General features: G+C 36.8%; 1 protein-coding gene across 2 annotated transcripts; it reads left to right on the forward strand.

Annotated features, from left to right (window-relative positions):
* The first annotated feature begins 22 nt into the window (after positions 1-22).
* Positions 23-9528, forward strand: LON1 (lon protease 1). 2 transcript variants are annotated; one of them, XM_022043082.2, is made up of 20 exons: positions 23-786; positions 1455-1520; positions 1984-2175; positions 2403-2468; positions 2621-2662; positions 2798-2920; positions 3062-3160; positions 3341-3406; positions 3488-3574; positions 3768-3807; positions 4567-4738; positions 5136-5260; positions 5554-5684; positions 5766-5870; positions 6091-6204; positions 6679-6846; positions 7505-7606; positions 7802-7942; positions 8111-8629; positions 9039-9528. In XM_022043082.2, the coding sequence occupies exons 1-20, from the start codon at positions 325-327 to the stop codon at positions 9219-9221; spliced, it is 3003 nt and encodes a 1000-aa protein (XP_021898774.2). In that variant the 5' UTR covers positions 23-324; the 3' UTR covers positions 9222-9528. The 2 variants fall into 2 exon arrangements, with proteins under 2 accessions (XP_021898774.2, XP_021898775.1); XM_022043083.2 differs by lacking the exon at positions 9039-9528 and having other exon boundaries at positions 102-786; positions 8226-8410.
* The last annotated feature ends 5154 nt before the right edge of the window (positions 9529-14682 follow it).

A 14682-nucleotide genomic window follows, 5' to 3' on the forward strand; every position in this document is an offset into this window, starting at 1 on the left:
TGGGTGTGGAGTAAGAACAAAGCAACCTCTTTTTTGTTCCTTTCTATTTTGGATAACGCATCTTTTATTTATTTACTTTTACAAATTTTGTACCAGAAACTCAAGAACATCTTCTTCTTTTTCTTCTTCATTTCGGAACGAGTACAACACAGTTCGAAGAAATTTCCAGATCTGGGCCTACACGAAAGAGCTATTTACATGATGGGGCATTCGTAAATATTGCAAAAACGGAAGGACAATATGGTCAATTCAGCCTAAAACCCGGCAAACACAGTTTAATTTTTTTTTCCTTTTCCTGATCATCAAAAACAACCAAAAGGGTTTATGCAGGGCTTTACCCCCCAACTCCACAAAACCTCTTCACCAAACTTCTTCAATGGCGCTTCCCTTTCTCCAAAGTTAGGGCTCTCCAGAACCGTAAATTACCCCTTTTGCCCCTCGAGATCCCTCTGTTGTTGTTCAAAAAACTCCCTCCCTATGCTGAAGATACTCTCTTCCTCTGCTGCCTCCTACAGGACTCGGTGTCTCTCGCCAGTTCCTCGAGTCGGGCCCCGGCAGGCCACGAGTCCGGTTCTCAAGGCGCTGAGTGAATTCTTCGGGTGGAATCGCGAAGTCGGTGTCTTGGGCCGCCGAGCCTTCTTCTGCACCGATTCTAGCGATGGTGGTGGGCCTGAGTCCGTGGTGGAGGTTGAGGTGAAAACTGCGGAGTCCGAATCCGAGGGGGCCGAGTCGAAATCATCGTCTGCTATCGTGCCCACCAACCCTAGGCCCGAGGATTACCTTACGGTTGGTTCATTTTACAAAATTCTTTTGTTTTTTGTTCTTTTAATGTTGGTGCAGAAGTTGAGCTAAAAAAAGGATATGTGTTAGATTCTCAGAGTTGGGGAGTGTTGGATGGAATTGGATTCTGGTTCTTTTTGGTGGTATGATGAATTTATCGTTGCTAGTAGAAAGAAAACTTGGGATATTGAATATGTCTAGAGGAGTAATTGATGAACATTGCTTATAAACTGAAGTTAGTAAATTTACCTAAATATTTGCTTTTTAATTTGCATTTCACAATACCTGAAAAGAATTTTTACTAAATGCAACAATAAGTGGTATCTTGTTGAAATTTTAGCTTCAGCTTTTTACTCTCAACAGAAGTTGAAGCAAATCCAAATGGTCCCTAAGCTCTTATGCAACTAATATATAAATGTTTCTTGGGAGAATTTAGAAACAGTCTTCTGCTATTCTTGAAAGTAACAGAAGTGCTTAACCAATTCATGGATTTGACCTTCTATTAATTTATACTGAGTACAACCCTTGGTTTTGATGTTGAGATAATTTTGCGTCCGTCTTGTAAGATTGACTTGCGTATTAGAGACCTACCCAGTTAACATATTGCATTTTAGGTTGTCTTATTACCATTCTTTCTATTTTTACACCATGATTTTTCACTTAATTCTTGGCAGGTTTTGGCGCTACCATTGCCACATAGACCACTTTTTCCTGGTTTCTACATGCCAATCTATGTAAAGGTATGGAGGTTTCGCTCCTATATATTAAACATAAAATTCTTGCAGGAGGATGGATTTTACTTCTGCTATATGTTATCTTATTGAACTTTCTTATAAATCAATACTTTATGGTTGCACCATTTCAATGTAGAAGTACCTTAGCTCAAATCAATAGGCATGTTAATATAGTGCAACTGCTAACAATAAAAATGTAAAAATGGACATTTGCCATCCCAGGCAGTTCAAACATTATGATTATCTATGTTGTGGTTCAGCCAATGTAGATCCCGTTGTTTAAGGCTTTATTTAATCCCCACATGAACAAAAAGTTAGTCAGCTGTTGAAATTTGAACTGGTGGCATCTTGCAAGGACTTTGGACAATCTACCTATGCTATAATTTCTATTAGTTCAAAGTTATAGCCATGATTAGCTGAATTCTTGTGTCAAAGGCCAGTCTTCTTACAGGTGTATTTTCTTCTGCAGGATCCTAAACTATTAGCAGCTTTACAAGAAAGCCGAAGACGCCAAGCTCCATATGCTGGTGCTTTCCTTGTTAAAGATGAGCCAGGGACTGATCCCAGTACAGGTGCAGGTTCTGAAACAGAAAAAAATGTGCTTGAACTTAAAGGAAAAGAGTTATTCAATCGTCTCTATGAAGTTGGCACACTTGCGCAGGTATATATATATGTTGCTCTGCAATTCTTTTTAAACTATAGTTTAATAACCTTAGAATTCTACATGAGTTTGAATAGAAAAAGTAAAAGTAAAAAGCTGCTTATGTAGAGAAATGGCGATAATGAAAAATGTATATAGCAATTGTCCCTTGTTTATTTGTCATTTCATGATGATGACAACTGCTTTTGGTAGTTAATCCTATGTTTATTTGTAACATGAAATTCCAGATTTCAACTATCCAAGGTGACCAGGTTATTCTTATTGGCCATAGGCGACTTCGGATCACAGAGATGGTAAGTTGGAAAAGAAACTAAACCATTGTTGTTTTTTTTTTTCAAGTTTTTGTGGAAACTCTACTAGTCAGTGCTTGCATAGTGTTCTTGGCTGCTATGGCATTCTTTTTGCAGTAAAAATTTCTTCTGACATAATTTTTGCTTCTGTACAGGTAAGCGAGGACCCTCTAACTGTCAAAGTTGATCATCTCAAGGTATATGGTTAATCTATTGTCAATTATTATTATTTTTTCCATCTTGACATTTTATGGAGAATTAATAATTCCAACACCATGCCATAAATATTTTGCTAACCTTGTCCTTCAATTGGTTTGTTCTTCGTGGTACAGGATAATCCATATAACAAGGATGATGATGTTATAAAGGCTACATCATTTGAAGTTATATCAACCCTAAGAGATGTTTTGAAGACAAGCTCCCTTTGGAGAGATCACGTTCAAACATATACTCAGGTTTGTTCTCTTTCTAGGCCAACAATTTGTGACTGAAAAAGAGTACTTCAAAAAGATTTTTCCTTTCTGATAGTTAAGATTAGATTAGTGGAAAGCATCACGGTTTGTTATGATAATTTATATCTTTCCTTATAACTGCAGCATATAGGTGATTTCAATTTTCCAAGGTTAGCAGATTTTGGTGCTGCAATATCTGGCGCAAACAAACACCAAGCTCAGCAAGTTCTTGAAGAGTTGGATGTAAGTAGTTTTAATTTCTCTACTTGGTGATGAATGATTTTGTGCTCAGACGGATGTTTGAGATACTTCCAATGATGAAGAGATTTTTTATGTCATCTACTGAAATATCTAAACCTTCAAACTTACTTGTATCTCAATATATTTGTGACCTGAAGAATTTTGTATGTTGTGTTAACGCAGGTGCATAAACGGTTACAACTTACCCTGGAGTTGGTGAAAAAAGAAATGGAGATCAGCAAGATTCAGGTACTTCATCTGTGCTTGTATTCTAGTCTTCTTCATCATTGTTTGATATATGTTTTTTACGGAATCGTGGATCACATGTAGGAATCAATCGCAAAAGCTATTGAAGAGAAGATTAGTGGTGAGCAGCGGCGTTACTTGTTGAATGAGCAGCTTAAGGCAATAAAGAAGGTACTAGACAAAAAGCCTCCAATTTTTATTTGTCCATGGTTATTGAAGTTAATAACAACAAGTATCATGGAAGCATCCTAGTGGACTGTTGTCAATATGCCCTAAGTTACTCCCTTATTCCGGTTATCTTTTTCAGTGTTATTTATTTCAACTTTATGTCCAAACAGAATAAATCTGATTTGTTGTGCTGCAGGAACTTGGTTTGGAGACAGATGACAAAACGGCACTTTCTGGTTAGTTCTTTTTCTTTTTTCTTTTAAATAATTAAAATTAAAGATCCAAGTTCATAAAAAAATAGGTGGTGTATTCTTACTTTTAAAATTGTAATTCCATATAATAGGAATGAATATAATTGAAACACGAGAGAAATTTGAATGAAATCAATAGTCTAATTTTTAGTTGATTCCATGTCCAATTCAATTAGGCATTTTAATGGTTCATTCTTTAACACGAAGGAATACAACATCCATGGTTATGAAATTAGAGATAAAAAGGAAATCAATTTAATTGTGCATCAAGTGTATAAATTGTGACTACCTTCTACCTATCAAATAACTAGGACCTAGGAATTGAATGAATGAGAATAGAATTGGTGTAAGCCAAACACAATAAGAGTTTTCAAGGTAGACTAAAAGTCATAAGGTTAATCTGATTGGTTCGACTCATTAGGTATTTCCTTTTTGTAATAATGGGTGTAAATTATATGGTTTTAGGTTATGGATGGGCTGCCTGATCACTTAGTGTTTGTATTTCAGTCTTCTTCCTGCATGCAGTGACCAGTCAGAAAGCAACAAATTCAAAGATTTTGCTAAGTAGCTTTGTGGGAAAATGCCTGTCTTAATAATCAAGCCATGCTAAGGCCTAACATGATTGAAAATTTAAACTCACATGTGTTGCTATAGATGGATGCTATGTGATATTATAACTAATCTGGATTTTGATTTCATGCTCATGTTATTTTGATTGTGCTAATTGCTGCTCTTTTGCTGCAGCAAAATTTAGAGAAAGGATTGAACCAAACAAAGAAAAAATTCCAGCCCACGTTTTGCAAGTTATAGAAGAAGAGCTTACAAAACTGCAGCTGTTAGAGGCCAGTTCCAGTGAATTTAATGTAACTCGTAACTATCTAGATTGGTTGACGGCTCTTCCTTGGGGAAATTACAGGTTTGTTTCTTATCAGTTGGATCCTGATCTCTTAGTTCTGAAAGAAAATATCTTGGATCATTGTCACTTTATTCTTTAAAAGAAATTGTATATCTTTTAGATTTGTCGGCTTTCTTGTGCAGTTATGCTTGTATTTCTTCTGAGGGAAGTTGACAGTTCATGCAGTTTGTAAAGAGGAACTACTTTCATCAAATATAATTATAAGAACCTTCTCTGTTCTTTATTTTTCTAGAAAAGCTTTACTTAGGTTGGTAAGAATATATGGACAAGCGATTATCCTTGTAATTTTTTAAGTAATTAAATAATGGGTACTGTACTTTATTTTGGATTCCAATTTCATAGTAGTGTCAGCACAGGCTTGCTTATTTACAGTTTGTTTCCTCAATTCCAAATGCAGTGATGAGAATTTTGATGTCATTGGGGCACAAAAAATTCTTGATGAAGATCATTATGGGTTAAACGATGTCAAGGAAAGAATATTGGAATTTATAGCTGTCGGAAGACTCCGAGGGACTTCACAAGGTTGGTAAAGCTTCTATACCATTGTGCACATATCTAAAAGTCCAAATACCTTTGACACTTCATGTTCTTTAGTTTAGCACTATTCTTTTCATTGTGGGTTTTTATTCAAGCATTTAACAAGCCCCTTTCGTCCATATACAATAATACACGAGAGAGTGGGGAGAAAGAAAAGGAAATCATCTTTGTATGTAGTACTAGAACTTGTACCCCCTTTTTGGTGCTTCTTTTATTTATTCATTTCTAAGAAGATCAAAGCACAATTGCTTATACGTTATCAATACATCAAATTCCAGGGAAAATCATTTGTCTCTCGGGCCCCCCTGGAGTAGGCAAAACAAGCATTGGCCGTTCCATTGCCCGTGCTCTGAACCGTAAATTCTTCCGGTTTTCTGTTGGCGGACTATCTGATGTTGCTGAGATTAAGGTTTTTAAAGCTGTTTTGCATTTAGATGATAATATTTATCAAGTTTTAAATCCTTCTAATTATCTCCTGTGTCGTATCTAGGGGCATCGTCGAACATACATTGGTGCTATGCCAGGAAAAATGGTCCAATGCCTGAAAAATGTAGGAACAGCCAATCCTCTTGTTCTGATTGATGAGATTGACAAGGTATAGTTTGGTTGTCAAAGAGTCAATATTCAAAATCCAAATGCAGTGCTTCTCCCCACACTTCCACCCCCCTCCCTCCTCCCTCCTCCCCCCAGAATAATGAATCGATCCTGTGGAGATTAATTTTTCATTTCTTTACAATATAGCATTCAGTTAGAAGGTATATTTTATAAAATGTTTATCTTTGTAATGCTTTTTGACAAATTATGTCCTTTGGCAGTTGGGAAGGGGACATGCTGGTGACCCAGCAAGTGCTTTGTTGGAGCTACTAGATCCAGAGCAGAATGCTAATTTTCTAGACCATTATCTTGATGTTCCAATTGACCTATCAAAGGTTAGCAGTGTTATTGGAGGCATTATGGTATCTATATTTCTCTTATGTCTTAACGAAATTGATAGTGACATTTAATTTGGACAAGCAACTATTTAACTATAAGTTTTTTCTTTTAGTCAGTTTTTCAGATGAATATTTTCAGAATGAATGCTAGATGAGATAACAGCCTCAAATTGCATGAGCTAGCTGAGATGATAAAATTTTCTGCAAGAACCTGCCTAACCCGCTTAAAAGATATCAACTAATATCCCTCTGATTTAATTATTGGAAAGTAACTTGTACCAAACAATACAAGCATCCACTCTATGATTCTTGACTTGTTTTTAATTTATATAATGTTCTTTATGCAGGTTAATGGATCCAATTATGGAATTAATCTCTTTCTACAGTTTTGCCTCTGTCTAGTTTTCTCCAGAATTTTCATCAAGTTGAAATGTTTTACTTGATACCTCATCCATTGCAAACTTATTACAGGTTTTATTTGTCTGCACAGCAAATGTTGTGGACATGATACCAAACCCTCTCTTGGACAGAATGGAGGTAATTGCTATTGCTGGATATATAACTGATGAGAAAATGCGCATTGCAAGAGATTATTTGGAGAAAGCAACACGGGAAGCATGTGGCATCAAGCCTGAACAGGTCTCTCTCTTATTCACTCACATTCTTTTATATAGTTCTTTTTGGGGTAAATACAAAATTTTGTTTTTGTCATTTTATTACTTAGTAATGAGTACCTTATTTAACTTAAAGAGTAATCTCATGATGCATGTGCAGCATACATCCATTCAAGAAGAAAGATAGAGATGCATGTATTTCTAGATAGCATACTGATTCATAAATGCATACAGCGACAGGGCAGTGAGAGGGAGGGTATATCCTGTATAAGATACATGCATATAAGAGAGAGGGGGGGAGAGAGAGACAGGTAAGTATAAATCCATTCATGGAGGGAGAGATGCATGTGTGTATACATATACACAAATGCATAAATGAATACATAGAGACAGGCAGTGGGAGGGTGAGCGTATACTGTGTAAAATACATGTATATGGTAGAGAGAAAGACAGATGCATGTATATGTACATATATTGAATGCATAAATGTATACACAGAGACAGGCAGTTAGAGAGAAAAGATATATAGATTTACATGTGAGTGTGTGAGAGATCAGAGAAAGAGATAGAGGGACCAAGGAGAGAGAAAATTTTAGACTATGGTTGCTTTTGTTGGCTTCAATATTGGTTATGTTAGGAAAGAATTTGACCTTTCTTTTATGTACATGTATGAATTATTTCAGGTTGAGGTGACTGATGGAGCGCTTCTTGGCCTAATAGAAAATTATTGCAGAGAATCAGGTGTTAGGAATCTCCAGAAGCACATAGAAAAGATCTATCGTAAGGTATGTTCAGCTATGCGTATTTAAACTCATGAGGGAAAACTTGGAATTGCCAAGACTCAAGATGTGGTTGAGACAGGTTGAAGGAACTCTATTTCTCTTCTGTTAATGACTGGTCTTATTTTGCAATACTAACATTTGAAACAGGAGAAAATCTCCTGATCCCTGAAACTTAAAATTTTCTTCCATGGCTTGCAGATTGCTCTGAAATTGGTGAGACAAGGAGTATCAAGTGAAACTGTGGTAGATGGAGAGGTTAAGGAACCTACTGGATCTTCCATAGAAGCAACCACAGTACAGACAGAGGATCATTCTTCTGAGCAATCTGCATGTTCAAAGGTATATTCTGAAAGTAATTAAATTCTGGAGTTACGGAATATGCATGACCATCTTGTACTTACTCATCTAAGAGTCTTGTCATATGATTAGTAATAATACTTAAGTGAAAATTTGAAGGTTTGCTAGTTAGAGGAGTGTTTATATGTGCATACCTATTCATTTTGGCAGGATGCAGCTGAAACTGAGAAAGTTGAAGAAAGTGAAGCGACTAAGACAGTTGAGAAGGTGTTGGTCGACTCATCAAACCTTACTGATTTTGTTGGAAAACCTGTTTTCCATGCAGAGCGCATTTATGATCAGACTCCAATTGGAGTTGTGATGGGTCTTGCCTGGACTTCCATGGGTGGATCAACCTTGTACATAGAGACAACAGAGGTTGAGCAAGGAGAAGGCAAAGGAGCCCTTCATGTCACAGGCCAACTTGGAGATGTTATGAAAGAAAGTGCCCAGATTGCTCACACGGTTGCTAGAGCAATCCTGCTTGAGAAAGAACCGGAGAACCCATACTTCACAAATTCCAAGCTTCATCTCCACGTTCCTGCAGGGGCCACACCGAAGGATGGGCCAAGTGCTGGTTGCACCATGATCACCTCTATGCTATCTCTTGCCATGAAGAAGCCTGTTAAGAAGGATCTAGCAATGACTGGGGAAGTGACTCTGACAGGGAGGATCCTTCCAATTGGTGGGGTAAGTTAACAAACATAAAATTTCTTTCTATTTTGCCTGGTCTTATGTTACCGATAGATGCATATTCTTGGCTGTATATAGCATTTAGAATTCACTGAGGCAAAGATGTTCTGGGCATTTCTGATGACACCTTTTCCAATTCTCTAGAACATCTTCCCATCTTCATAATTGAACAATCTCTTTTTAACCTCTAAAATGATTGTTGCCCGAAGGCCTCTGGCCATCAATCAATTGCCATTTGTTTCCTTATTACACTATTTGTTGAAAGCTTTATTTCAATATTTTTCTCATATGGTCAGGGTATTATTTCGTTGAAGGAATATTCAGTTTCTTGAACTTCTAATTTTTCAATTGATTAATTTTGAACTCCTAATTTTTCATTCATGCTGAAAAAAAAAAAAAAAAACAGGTGAAAGAGAAAACTATAGCAGCAAGAAGAAGTGAAGTGAAGACCATCATATTCCCTTCGGCTAACCGGAGGGATTTTGATGAACTTGCACCCAACGTAAAGGAAGGGATCGACGTTCACTTTGTAGACGAATACAGCCAGATATTCGATTTGGCTTTTGGAGAAGACGAGGAGGAAAAATAAATCCTTCATGTACACCTTATCTTATTCTATTCTTTAGATGGTCACCCCAATTTTCTGGGTAAAGGGTTCGAGTATTCATTGTGACGGATGGCAGGGACTGTCAAGATAAGATATTGATATGGGTGTTTCTGAAAGCAGAGCATCTGTGATGGAGGTATTATTTTCACGCGAAATAAACATTGTAGTTTTATTTTATAATTGTTCAGAAAGAAGCAAAGGATAATAGAGGAGCAGTTTTATATGTTCAAAACACACGGTGCATGGATTCACCACATTACTTTTAATGTTTATTTATGGATTTAGAGTACACATTTCTGTATCTCTAATTAATGATTTGGTTCTCAAGTCAAATTCCATGAGTTACTGATCAAGAAATTGAAGTCAAATTGGTGAATAGAACAGAGCTCAATTTTATGAACTTATTTACTCACTAGCAATAGAATTGGGCTTTCGTTGGAGTCTTCTTAAACGCAGTGGGTTGGTAGCTTTGCCGACCTCTCCTCTCCTCCCTTTTTACATGTGTTTTACATGCCTCATCATTATTTAGCCACTGAATGATACATATAATATATATATATATATATCGTTATCCTATTCTGGGAATGTACAATAAAACTTGGAAAGGGAATATTACTGTTTTTTATTTTTTTTCTAAATCTTTTGTCAAGCCCTTATGATTTGGACTTGTTGATTGAATGACTGGTAAAACAGGGTTTATGCTTTCTATCTTCTCTATTTCAATGAAGTGAAAATTGACAACCAAGTTATTGTCATGAACAAGATCGTCTCATTTTGATGTTTGTCCTTAATTAGTGTATGAATATCACTTCAAGAAACTTATTCAACACTCGTCTTGACTCCACATGATTGAATTTGTTTTATATTTATATGTATATATATATATATATATATAGAGAGAGAGAGAGAGAGAGAGATAGAGAGAGAAAGAGAGGAAAAAAAGTCCAACGAAGAAAATCAGAGGTGGGATTGAGAAAGATCCTGCTACCGCAACTTACAGAGGATCCATTAAAGATCATATCATGCTCTTCTCCATTTTCTAGAATGGAACATACACACACACACACACACACATATATTATTACATATTTGTATATCTATGTGCGTGAGCGTGTATACACACACACCCCCCCACACATAGATATGTATATATAAAAAGAAAAGCCGGCAAACAAAATGAACGCATGCGTTTCTTGAGCATCAACTAAAGAAGGATCTTCCGGGGATAAAATGCATGCACCTGATTTCAAAGTTTTAAGGGAGTGAGAGTTTTTAAAGTTTAAACCCTAAAAAAAGGAAGGAGCCCACCAAGATTTCATGCTTACTTCAGCTTATTATAACTGGAGAAATCTTCTTCACTTTTTCCTCCTCCTATTTTAATGTGAGAAAAACCCACATGTGATTTATATACATATACGGACATACATCAGCCATATGTGATTGAGGGAGGCTATATACGTATATATTATATTGTATATCCACTACTCTCCTCAAACAATGTTGGGATTAATGGATAAGAGAGAGAGAGAGAGGTAGATTTGAGGGGACCATGTTTGGTCATAATTCCACCAAGAAAGGGATCAATATATGGTCTTGTCTTTTCAATCATATTACATACACGTACACACATATACATATACATATACATATATATATATATGTGTGTGTGTGTTACCACATCATTATCAAAGAGAAAAAGAAAGAAACATGGGTGTGCGCTTCTCTCACATAACAGAAAATCAATGATTAATTGGGTCACAATAAGTTTTCCCAGTCAAAAGTGGGATTTTCTTTTCTTTTTTCTCTCTTCATTTTCTCATGAAAATCGTAGTAAAGTGCGAAATCAGAAAGCAATAGCGTCACCTTTTTTTTGTTTTTTTTGGAAAATTTGAAGTAATAATCTTCTATAAGAAACTGAGTCAGACTTAAAATGGGAGGCTATACATACAAACACATATACGTAACATTATCCAAAACCAGATTTAGCTTCGTAGCAGCAAACTCAATGCCCTTCCATACACTTGTAAAATTCTCGAAAACCCATGTGAGGATTTTGCCCCCCCATCATGCCTTCCAATCTCCCCAGTGCTCAGCCTGCATCTATTTCTTGTTTCATGGATATATATATATATATGTGTGTGTGTGTGTGTGTGTGTGTGTGTGTGTGTGTGTGTGTGTGTGTGTGTGTGTGTGTGTGTGTGTGTGTGTGTGTGTGTGTGTGTATGTGTGTGTGTGTGTGTGTATACGTCTTATAATTTATCAGTTGGAATTTGGGGAGTGCGAATGGGTGATGACCCCTCACCCAATACTGATGAATGATGATCATGCCACATCAGCCCATGATCCATGAAACAATCTCACATACATCATTCATGCATGCATGCATCCATATATTCTTTTTCTTTTTCCTTTTTTTTTAATAAACATTATTTTAAAATTAAAAAAGTTTAAGATAACTAAATAAACTCACAATCGTTTTCAAGTGATGATGTTCACATTTCATATATGTCATATATATATATATATATATTCGTACACACATGCATACATATATAAATATATATGTATGCCCATATTGTAGTATTTTAAGCATTCAAATTCCTTGGAAACCAATAATCAAGAAGGATAATTTAATCATTAAAATTTACTATACTTATATTACTATTACAAACTAAAACTTAATTATCATAATACTATTACCCAAAATTTTTTATCTTTAAAATTGTGTGTATACACACACACACACATTCCTACATACATACATACATACATATATATATATATATATGTATGCCCATATTAATAGAAAAGAAGGAAGAGCAAATGAAAAAAAAAGGAAAAGATTGATAGAAAAGAAGGAAGAAGATAAGACCAGAAAAATATTTTCCTTCTTCTGAAATATTTTGCTGCTTACAGGAATATATATATTGTTATTAGTGTTGTACCGTAACAGAAGAAAACAAAACAGCAGGAAAAGAAAACAAAACAGCAGGAAAACATGTATTACCACTGGCATTGTACTGTGGCAGAAGAGAACAAAAAGGAAAAAAAACAAAAAACAGTTACAATTAAACTAACAAATTTATTAATTAGTCTTAATACTCCCTCTCAAGATGGGAAGTACAGATTTATTGTACCCATTTTGCTCAACAAATTGTCGAATTGCGTAGGATGAAGGGCTTTTGTCATTAAATTTGCCAGTTAATTTCGAGTGGATATGTGCATCGTCTTCAAGGTACCATCTTGAATCTTCTCACGAACAAAGTGACAATCAAGTTCAATGTGTTCTGTTCTTTCATGATACATTGGATTTGAAGCAATGTGTAGAGCTGCTTGATTATCACAGTAAAGTAATGCAGGGCCTTGGTGTTGAACCTTTAAGTCTCGTAACAACTTCAGAATCCAAATGATTTCGCAAGTAATGTTGACCATGGAGCGATACTCGGCTTCAGCAGATGACCGAGAAATAACTTGTTGTTTCTTTGATTTCCATGAGACTAATGAAGATCTAAGAAAGACACAATAACCAGTGAGAGATCTTCTAGTGTCAGGACATGTGCCCCGATCAGCATCAGAAAAGGCCTTAATCTGAATGTCAGATGATGAAGGAAAGAAAAGACCTTATCCAGGGGTCCTCTTGATGTACTGGAGAATCCGTAAAGCGGCTTGAAGATGACCGGTTCTAAGAGCAGCCAGAAACTGACTCAATCTATTGACAGAGTAGCATATGTCAGGGCGAGAGATGGTTAAGTACAACAGTTTTCCAATTAGTCGCCGATAGCTGGTGATATCACTCAGAAGTTCGCCATCATCTTTAGACATCTTGATATTAGGATCCATATGAATAGATGAGGGTTTACAACCAAGATATCCAGTCTTAATTAACAGATCCAACGCATATTTTCTTTGGCACAAGGTGATTCCTGTGTCATTTCTTGCAATTTTAAGTCTAAGAAAATATTGGAGAGTCCCTAAATCTTTTATTTTAAATTTTTGTCTCAGTGTAGCTTTGAGCTCATCGATAGTCTAATCGTCATTACTGGCAATAACAATATCATCGACATACACCAACAATATTAGGAAGGTTTTACCTTGTTGTTTGATAAATAAGGAATGGTCACATTGTGATTGATGGAAGCCTTCTTGAAGTAATGTTTGTGAAAATTTATGAAACCACTATCGAAAAGCCTGTCTCAACCCATAGATTGACTTGTATAGGCGGTAAACAGGTTGATGTGGAAAAGTCTCCCCCTCTCGAGGAGAATAGCCTGGAGGAATAGTCATATAAACTTCTTTGTGAAGGTCACCATGTAGAAAAGTGTTGGTGACGTCCAATTGAGCAGGCGCCAACCATGGATAGCAGCTAGTGAAAGCAAAATCTTGACAGTAACCAATTTGGCAATAGGAGAGAAGGTGTCAAGAAAATCAATGCCAAATTGTTGTGTGTAGTCCTTAGCAACCAGACGGGCTTTGTATCTTTCTATGGTCCCATCAGCTTGATATTTAATTTTGTAAACCCACTTGCAATCAACGGGTTTCTTCCCAAGAGGGAGGGAAATAATGGACCAAATGTTATTGTCCTCTAAGGCACGTAGCTCCACGTTCATAACATTCATCCAAACATTGGACTGGTTAGCCTCATAAAAGTTGATAGGCTTAGTGTAGGAGGAAATGGCGTAAATAAAGTTGTGATATTGGGGGTAAGTGTGGTATGAGTAAGGAACGAAGAAATGGGATAAAGTGCATGGGTATTTATATGGTAGCAGTGATAATCAGACAAATAAGAGGGTGGTCGTGTTATACGCAGTGGGCGAGATTAGGGTGTTTGGGAGGACTCATGTTGTGAGCGAACAGGTATATCAAGAGAACCTGAAGAGTGTGTAGATGTAAAGTTGGAAAGGCAAAAAGGTGTGTAGGATATACCTACCACGTGAGGATCAAGGGTGGCATGACTTGTGGAGAGAGATAGATTGTCAGGAGAGATGACGGAGTTAGGTTAGTGAAGACGTGCACTTAGGTGAGCAATAATGTTCTGAATTTGCGATGTGCTTAAGTCATCGACAGAAGCAGCGGAATTAGATGCCGGTGAACAGTTGTCGACAGAGGCGGTGAAATTTTGCACTGGTCTTGCGATCGGGTGCATGCCCGAGGAGGAGGAAGAAGTGTGTTCTAGGAAATAAACTTCATGGGCCAAGGTTTGGTTTGCGAAGAAGAACTCGGGCCTAGATTGAGGGCCAGACGGGTTGAAAAAACTGGTTCCAGGAGTGGGCCGAGAGACAGCTGATGGGTTACGGGCTTGGGCCCGTGTTTGGACTGGCCCCTCATCAAAAACAGCTGAGACATTACGGGTCTGTCTTTGGACTTGGACAGTTCCATCATTAAAATGCATTTTGGGTTTGGGCTTGAGGCCTGATGAGTAGCCATGCAGGCGGTAACACCTGTC

Source organism: Carica papaya, chromosome 3 (assembly GCF_054855325.1).
Source record: "Carica papaya isolate Zhongbai chromosome 3, ASM5485532v1, whole genome shotgun sequence".
Taxonomy (NCBI): Eukaryota; Viridiplantae; Streptophyta; class Magnoliopsida; order Brassicales; family Caricaceae; genus Carica; species Carica papaya.